General features: G+C 34.9%; 1 protein-coding gene across 1 annotated transcript; it reads right to left on the reverse strand.

The window, feature by feature from the left end:
* Positions 1 to 6,801: 6,801 nt before the first annotated feature.
* Sox102F (transcription factor Sox102F) lies at positions 6,802 to 9,292 on the reverse strand. The gene is made up of 3 exons (XM_075301503.1): positions 9,289 to 9,292; positions 8,919 to 9,001; positions 6,802 to 8,829 (listed from the first exon to the last, which is right to left on the reverse strand). The coding sequence occupies exons 1-3, from the start codon at positions 9,290 to 9,292 to the stop codon at positions 7,039 to 7,041; spliced, it is 1,878 nt and encodes a 625-aa protein (XP_075157618.1). The 3' UTR covers positions 6,802 to 7,038.
* Positions 9,293 to 9,584: the final 292 nt, after the last annotated feature.

Raw genomic sequence — 9,584 nt, forward strand, 5'->3', positions numbered from 1 at the left:
CACCACGACCCAGAATATATATACTTTATGGGGTCTTAGAGCAATATTTCGATGTGTTACAAACGGAATGACAAAGTTAATATACCCCCATCCTATGATGGAGGGTATAAAAAAATCATACAATTGAATAATTTCTTCTACAATGTTTGTATTACAGAAAAAGGTGCTAAGAACTAAAAAATCTCGTGGAAGTGAGAAAGATGTGGGGGAATATACAATTGGGCAGAAACAAAATTTTGAGCATTCAGGTCGAAAACCTATGTTGTTAGCACCTATATTACCTGTTTATTTTCATAATTCATTATGATTGTAAATATATAAATAAATAAATAAAATTTTGAGCACAATATTGTTTGGGAGAATTTTTTTTAAGCATATAATATTTTTGGGTGCAAAATGCTTCCAAACATATTATATGTTCACATAATAACATATTGTTTTTTGGAAGACAACATTATTGAATTTGGATGCAAAAATACAAAATGTTTGGAACTTAGACTACCCAAACATATATTGTTTAGACCAATATGCTTTCAAACATATTATATATTGGAAGAGATCAAACATATAAATGTTTGGCCAATACCCAAAAATGTATATGCTTGAAGCAAAATATGTTTGGGAGTATATGATACAGAAGCGATTTTTTGTAAGCGTGTGAACAGTTTTTTACTAGCATTTAACACCATCGCTCTAAAATGCCTTTCATTTTTCTTTAATAATTCATTTTAAAGAAAATAAACTTTTTTAAATTGTTTTAGCTCTAAAACTCGAACTTAATGCCCGCTTTTATATTTGATGGTGTCCGTCAACTCCTCGTGGACTACTTATTAATAAAGAGGAACTAACCTTTTTTTTATACATTTTACTGTGTAATTTTTCACTATTTCCTCCTTATTTCATTTTACTGTCCCAACTCTAAAAATAGTATAGTGCCCTTTCGTTATTTTTATGAAGACCCCTGATTTCTTTTAACGAACCAAGAAAAAAATTGTGCCCATAATGCCAAAATGATAAACAAAACACATGTCCACACATACATAAAATGCTGCTCTCAAGGCGAAAACATATGCTGTTTGTTTTTCAAATGTCTATTCTCTTGGTTCCGAATGTCTTTTCTCTTTATTCAAATTAAATAATATTTAGACTTAAGCATATCAAATTTTTGGCCTTATCATAAAACATTTTTCCGAAACGACATACAAGCGGTTTCACAGGTATTGTTCTCTTTTGATTCTTTTGCTGTGTTATGTTGATATCTTTCATCAACTCTCCCGGTTTCCATCTCTATTTCTTTCTCTATACTCTCTCTGTCGCTTTGAATAAAATATCACAACATATGTATGTTTAGTCGAAATTTGTAAATTTATATATGTTTGCATTCACACATATGATTTTTATGAAACATTCATGCCCCAAACATAATATATTCTAACATATTAACATAGATGTCCCAAACATTTAGTTTAGGAACATTACATGTTCGCACTTAAATATATTGTGTTTTAAAATTGTGCCCGAAACACATTTTGTTTATATCGGAACATATGAAGACATATATTTCTAACAGTGTGGGGTATCTTCAGATGAGTTTGAAGTGAAAACAGTTTTTAGATACGCTGCAAAAGTCTTTGCTTTCTCTAACGAAGATTTGGCCCATGTGGTGTTAGCTTTTTTAATAGGATGATTTATTTTGTGGTATTGATTTACAGCTTTGCCATCGCTTTTTCGCCATTCGTTTCTCAGACAATTTTTTTGACTATATTGGGACATGTTTTATCTTGATTTATACTACTCTGCGGCGTTGAGTTCCATGCAGCTTGTTGGATAATGTGTACTAGTTGTTCCACTCCTCTAGTTATACCTTATTCACTTTTCAGGGAAATATTGGTGTTTGCATTTGATTTTATAAGATAGCGGAAATAAACCCAGTTTGTTTTCTTGTTATGAAGTTTACATGATTGGTCCTCTGCTATGTAGTGTGAATTAAGAGTTAAAAATACTGGAGAATGATCAGAAGACAGTTCACAGATTGTTACGCATTTGTATGATCCAGATGATATGCCTTTTGATACACAAAAATCGATAGGATCTGGAGTCTTTTGAGTATCCGTCGGCCAATAAGTTGGCATGTTTGGCGAGATTTCTTTTAAGTTCTTTCATGGCACGATAAAGTTGTCTCCCTTTTGGTGTCATAAGACGTGAACCCCAAGATGTATGCTTCGCATTATAGTCTCCGCAAACAAGAAAATTATTGCCAATCGTTTGAAAAAATGTAATATATTCTTCTGTTTTAATATTATGTTTCGGTGGACTGTATATTGACGATATTGCCAGCTGCCCAAGACAATCTTCAATAATGATAGTTGTTGCTTGTATTTTTTCAGAACAGAAATGATTTCCTTGGTGATGTTTAATCTTTTTATTAATTAGTGCTCCCGAGCCGCCTCTAGCTCTCCCACTTGGGTGCATTACGTGATAGAACTCGTAATCTGGCATGCTAAAATAACTTTTCTGTGTAAAATGAGTTTCAGAAATTAGAAATACGTCTATTTTATTTAGCCTCAGAAATTCCTTTACTTCCAGTGCATGTTGGGATAAGCCATTGGCATTCCAGAATGCTATACGTAGACTTCTAATCTGTCTGAGTAAGAGTAAGTTTGTTTGTGATGTCGAAGAGAAGACTCGTCATTTGCTGCATCAATAGATTAAGATTATTGAGCATTTCTTTTACGGAATTTGGGATTTGATATCGGCCCATTATTTAAGGTTTGGCGTGGATTTGTTGTTGTATTAGTGGTTTGGTTTCGGGTAACTTGGGAATAAGTTGTATTTTCTTGTTGTTGAGAAGTAGTCATTGAAGGTTGGTCTGAAACGTACTGGTTCTCTGCTGGTGATCTGCGAGGTGGGTAATGCTTACTATAGATTTGTCTATAGATTGTATAATTTGCCGGAAGATTTCCATTACAAAGCGCACATTTTACCCCATTTGCCCACTTCCTACGAGAGCATGATTTTGATTCGTGATTTCCTGCACATTTTATACATATGGGTTTCTTCTGGGTTTTCTTGATTAAAGTACTACTAAAATAAGGTATTAAAAACCTGTAATTTTGTACAAAGGTCATAAAAACGTAAATATTCTAGTGAAAAGAAAGTCAATTAAAAAAAAAAAACTTACCACTTCTCTATTAAATTATACGCTGAGGAGAAATATAAAAATTTGCCAGAATCCATCTGGGGTTGCTCTGAAATTAAATATTTTTTTTACAACAAAAAAAAAAACATTAAACTGGCTTCAAAAAAATAATTAGCAAATAATAATATACATAAAAAATATTCTTTTTAAAAGAAACCCCTATTTTAAAAAGAATACTTACCAATTTATGAATAAACGATACGGTATAACAAAAAATTTTTAAAAATTCATCTGGAGTTACTCTGAAATTGAACATTTATATATTACATTGAATAATAAAAATTAAATTAGATTAAACAATTTCAATATACTTTCCATTTCACCATTTTTTCCTAAATATTGAACATTCTTAATAGCTTTTTTTCTAAGCTACCGATCATCACTTCGCTTTTGTACATCTCATCGCTAAAATATTCATGACTTTCATTTAAAAGGTTTAATAAACAAACACCAATATACGAGTATGTCTCAAAAAAACCAAAATATTCCATACCTTTATATTCACTTGTTACATATCTGTTAAAAAGATGCAACAGCCCACGCCAACGCCAACTATACATCTGAAGCATGCCAAACAAAACCAAGCAAAACCAAAACATTCCACAAGAACAAAAACACATTCAAAAACATAAACCATTCGCGAATAACAAACACACACACATAAGCCACTGAAAGAACAAAAATAAAAACAACCCCACGCTCAGATATACACAACATCCATCCCCATCACTCGCTACCATTCATTATTGCATGTTCTCTCTCTCAAAAACAAATCAAGTAGCATCATCTTTACATTAAACACATTCCACTTTACCGAGAAAGATCTCTGTACAATGCATTAGTTCATCGCATCTGTCCACAATTTACTCTATAAACAATACTCTTAAATGCATATCAGTATAAGAACGATTAAACGTTTAACTTAAAATTAGCAAAAATTTCATGAAATGATATCTACCCATTTTTGACGAAAATTTCTATAAATTTAATTACATGTGAACTAAAAATATTTCATTGAGAAATGTTGTACCAACTATTATTAACTATAGGAATTGCCAGTAAGAAATTGCTATCCGCTTTCAAGTTCAATTTGCGTAAAAAAATATTTTCTCATACAAAAACTCTTTATAGTAAATTGCACTTATTATTTAGAAAGTATTATACATTTCATAAGTAGTTTGATAGTATGACGAAAGAATTTTTAACTAACAGTTAAGAAAATTTTTAAGGAAATTTCCATCGTATTTTGTAGGCCATGAACTACTCCATTGCTACTTAAAATTTGTAAAGCTCCTTTCGACAAATTATTTAAGTTCACCAATATGGTATCACAATTAGGGTTTCCATATGGATAATTTTCAAAAGAGAACTTTCGCTTTAAAAAAAAGAGAACATTTTAACTAAAAAAGAGTTTACCATAAAAAAATTCGTTATTAAATAATTAATAATTTTATTGATGTTAAAATTAAAATAATAATAGCTTCTAATGATCGCAATTGTGTTCCGGCCTTTAATTTGTCAACAGATTTAACCCAGTAAACAATTAGTGGCGAGCAATTGTGGCGAATTCCTACTAAATAAATAAAATTCCATCAATCTAGCATTTTTTTTGAAATAGAGTACATAAAGAGCACTGTTGGATATAAAAATACGGCACCAAAAAAAGAGAGTGAACAAAAAGATTCGAATACAAAAAGAGAACATGTTCTCTTTAAAATAGATGTAATGGACAGCCTAATCACAATGGACTGAATAGTCTAAGTGAGCCTGATACATCGGGCTGCCACCTAACCTAACCTTATTTATAATTATTGTAAAAATCTGCTTAAATTTACGAGACACTTTTTTTCTGTGTATAATGCTAAGGTTTGTCGGTATGCAATTAGAGTCAAATGTGAAATTTAGAGCTCTTTTGCACACATAAATAAATAAGATAATTTTGGTAGAGGATACACCTTGGAATTAGAAATGAGTGTTATTAAAATGCGATTTAGTTATATTATCCGGAGTCGGAGTCGAGCAAAATGGGCTCGACTCCACATCCCTGAGTGACAAGCACCGAAAGTAATCGGTTGCGTTTAATATTGTTTGTTAAAATTCATTGTACCATTTGGTAATTTAAGATTGCAAATATTAGTTTTTACTAAATACACTAGTCGTTTGCGGTAGATCGCATCCGTTCTCTGATAACGACAACGTTTGTCTCAATAATTGAGACATCCTTCAGCAAATTCTCATCGCTTCCAACTGTTTGGATCCGGAAGTGGTGCAAAATTGGCTCAGATGAATTTTATGTGGGCTTGTTATAGAACGGAAGTCGTCTTTTTAAGCATCCGCTGCATTGATTTCCCATTAGTTCTTCAAATGTGATTCGGATTTCAGTATTTCGAATATCATTAAGAAAAACTAAGGAAAAACTAGATCTTTTTCGACTTTACCTGTACGTAAAGACATTTTGAATAATAAATGGTAAATTTTACGAGCTATAATAAAATTTTTTAAAAAATCATTTTTTCCAAAAAACACTTAAAATTCAGCATATAATGTTTATTTGAATCATTATTACGGTCCTTATAATTTAATGTTTAAAGATTATTTCATGCAAATTTTGACTGCGACTACGCATCAAATGTTTCATCCGCGTAGTCCAATTTTGGCATACTCTTTCCAACATTTCGGCCAATATATCACGAATAAATGCTTGTAGATTGTCTTCCAATGCGTCATTTGAAGCGGCCTTAAATCGTACGTTTTTGTCCGTGTTGTGAGCAAAAAACGTTGGATATCATCTCACGATAGCGCTCACCATTCAGACTTTCGTTACGATTCGCATCATCTTTGAAGAAGTACAGACCAATGATGCCACCAGCCCATAAACCACACCACACTGTGGCTTTTTTGGAAGCATTCGCAATGCCTTTGGCTGAACTTCACTCGAAAATCAATAAATCTGCTTATTTACGTACCCATTGAGCCAAAAATGAGGTTCTTCGCAGTACACAATTTTTCACGAGTTGTATTTTGAAAGGCTTCACACCTAAACAATTCCGCAAATTTTCCACGTTGTTGAGTAACGGAAGCCCAATTGCTGCGAATAACGACGAATCGATGATTGAAGGTCATCATTATCACTGGCCAATACAGCTGCATTACTTTCTTCAGGTCTCTGACTACATAGGCGATTTGGGGGTTTAATGTCCAACACTGTAAATTTTGTGCGATCAGTGGGTCGATTAAATTGACCATAAAATGGAAGAAGAGCGCGATGAACTCATTTTGGTAATTAAATTCAATAATTTGCGAGCGTTGTTCGTTTGTAAGACAATTCATGGTTAAATTATAGACAAAACTGAAGATGTTTTATATTGAAGCAATAGCAAATATCTTATCACAAAGAACTTCTAATTTTTTTACTGGGCAGTTATGCAACAAGTTGTTGTTACCCTTTGTGTACAAAGGGGAAAATCCAATGGTTTCTAATGTTGGTGTTAAAATTCTTTGGACAATTAACAGGTAATTGGAGGAAGTTTAATGACCATGCTTTTTAAAATTTTTTGTTAACAGTCCGCTAAAAAAAAAGATTTAAAATGTAAATAAAAGACAAGCCCATGCGACCAACCCTCGAAATGTATTCATAACTTTTTTGGTTCCGTTTTTTATTTGAATGTGTTGGTAATTTTCTCCGATTTATTTATTGTAATTTTAGGTTTAGCGCCATAAAATTTGCTTGTAAAGATTAAGATACAGATCTTCATACTTTCAAAGTCCAGTCCCTTATACGTGATCATGCTACGTGGTCTAAGTGTAAATAGGTTCTTCTCGCTATCGCTGAAAACGACTCATTCATCGTCACGAGAATGCATGCTGAGATTATTGTCATCTAGGGGAATCACTGGGCGTGTCAGACCTTTGGATTGGTAATCATTGTTGTTCGGATGGGGACAATCCAAAATGTTCGAAGTACAATCGGAAACACTGACCGGTGGTGGTGTGTCATATTTTGTCGTGTCCTTTGGTTTACCACCTGTGGATGTCATCAATGAAGCTTGGAAATCCTCGTCTTCGCCATGTGGTAGATGACAGAATCGTCTCTCCCCTGGCGGAGTTACACTCATACCCGGGGCTGCATCACGATACCAAATCTCCCGCATTTCGGCCCTTTTTGTTCGCATAAGTGTCTTATATTCGGATATCCTCATCTTCTTTCCATCAACAATGCATGTGCGTTTAGGCCTTGGCCTATACCTGTAGTCGGGATGTTTCTCCATGTGAAGTTTAGAGAGACGCGACTGTTCCTCGTAATAAGGATGTTTGTCTATATTGGACATTGCCTTCCAACGAGCACCCAAAATTTTCGAAATATTTGAGTTATGCATATCCGGACAAGCCTTTAGAATCTTACGCCGTTCGTCTTTTGCCCATACCATAAAAGCATTCATGGGTCGTTTAATATGGGGCTTATGATATATATGACCATAACTATGCCCTTCTCGAGTGTTAGGTCGCGCGTCTTTGGGCAAGAATGAAATTGAGTGCTGATTTTCAATTTCCTGTTGATCAGTATTTTGTTGTTCCAAAGAATTTTTTTTGCTAGAGCACACGAATGATTTCAATTTGCCACACCTGCCGGTGATAGCCTGTGGTAACGTTGTATTCTCGCTGTCATTGGTAGTCATGGGCACCATGGGAGATATTGGTACCACCGGATCGACTTCATCAATCGGCGGTATATTCCATAATCGACATATCAAAAGTTTAGTGTCTTCGCTGGACATTGATTGCCAGTTACATGAAACATTGTCCAAAGAGACCGGGGTAAGACTGCCGCTTTCTTGTTGTTGAACACTCGAAGAAGATCGAGGCTTCGATAAATTCAAGGGCACATCTGTACCATCGCTGCTGTAAGTCTTTGTTTTGTCCGTTATCGCAAGTAAGCTTCGTTGCGAAGGTGACTTAGAATCATTATTTTCGATATTGCTCGCACTCTCATTGATATCATCATCCACACCGTGTTCCAAATCAGTGCTCAGCGGAATAGTTGCATTATCTGCCAATAAAGTTGACTGCAGGGCAGGCGGTACCGCCAACAAGTTATTGCTTATGACGCCACGCATTTGTGTTGGTGATAAAGCTGCGGCTTTTGTAATGGCCTCAACATCGACGCCAGGCAGTACCTCCCCTTCACCCAATCGCGTTGCTTCCTGTAACAATGATGTGCCATTGTCTGGAATAATAGAATCAGGCTTGGGCAACTTGCCACAAATTTCAGCGTCACTGTTTACAGCTACAGAAACAGCAGCGAAAGCAGCTTGAATATGAGCAGCAGCCATGGCTGCTGTAGACCACATAGGTTGAATGGCGAACTTTGCAGGATGGGGGAGCAACGCAGCTGGTAGATCACATGCTGCCATTGCTGGCACAGCAATATTGTATGATGATGGGGGCGGTGAAGGCGGCATTGAAATAGGGGCGAATGTTGATGTTTGATGCTGTTTCGCAAACCTCGGCAATTCTGTGGTGTTACAGATTCTAGTGCTTAGGCACAATCGCTCATCTTGTAAACTATCCAACTGCTTTTGATGATGTGATAAACCATTATCTACATATGTGACGTCGCATTTTCTCGAAACCTGAAAAATAAGAGTACAATTATTGTAACATTTGTGACATACAAGAACTTTTCTCGAAACGAAATTTTGCGACGACAAAGATCTCTTACCAAAAAGTATTTTCTCCAAGGACAAATAAAGACGAATTCATGGGAATCAGTATAACGGTTTTCCCGAATAAGTTTTATTTGTCCTTCCAAAAATTTCGTTAGGAAAATAGGAAACCATTGATCGTCGAAACTTCGCTTTCAGGATAATATAAATTTGCCTGTAGTTGAATCAGCGTTTTCCAAGCTTCATAGGACTGCTCGAAGTAACGCGAGGAAGATGAAGAGAGATCCGTACGGTTGACCTCAATTGTTACAGTATAAGCAAGGAAAAAGAAACAGTAAATATATAACAGTTTTAATATGTTTCCTAAAATCAAGTCTTCGATCGAGTAGTATCCCAAGCTCCGAGAAAGATTCAATTATTTCTAACTCATGGTTATGTAAGTAGTAATGAGCAGGTATTACCGCTCTTCTTGTGAATGAGATCTGTTTGCACTTTGACAGATTAAGATGCATCAAATTGGTACTGCACCAGTTATAAAAGGCATCAAGGTCGTTTTGCAAAAGAATTTGATCATGAGGGTCAGAATACGGTCGAAATATTTTGACATCATCCGCGTATATAAGAACATTACTAAATTTGAATATTGAAGGCAAATCATTAATAAATAAAATGAATAAAAGTGGCCCCAGATGGCTTCCCTGTGGGACACCAGATGTTACATA

The sequence above is a fragment of the Haematobia irritans genome, chromosome 3 (assembly GCF_050003625.1).
Source record: "Haematobia irritans isolate KBUSLIRL chromosome 3, ASM5000362v1, whole genome shotgun sequence".
Lineage (NCBI taxonomy): Eukaryota > Metazoa > Arthropoda > Insecta > Diptera > Muscidae > Haematobia > Haematobia irritans.

What these genes read in the sequence shown, in the direction of transcription:
- Sox102F (XM_075301503.1), bottom strand. An exon ending in CTTGGAGAAAATACTTTTTG is followed by an intron (nt 8,830 to 8,918) that starts GTAAGAGATCTT and finishes CTTATTTTTCAG; the next exon opens with GTTTCGAGAAAATGCGACGT.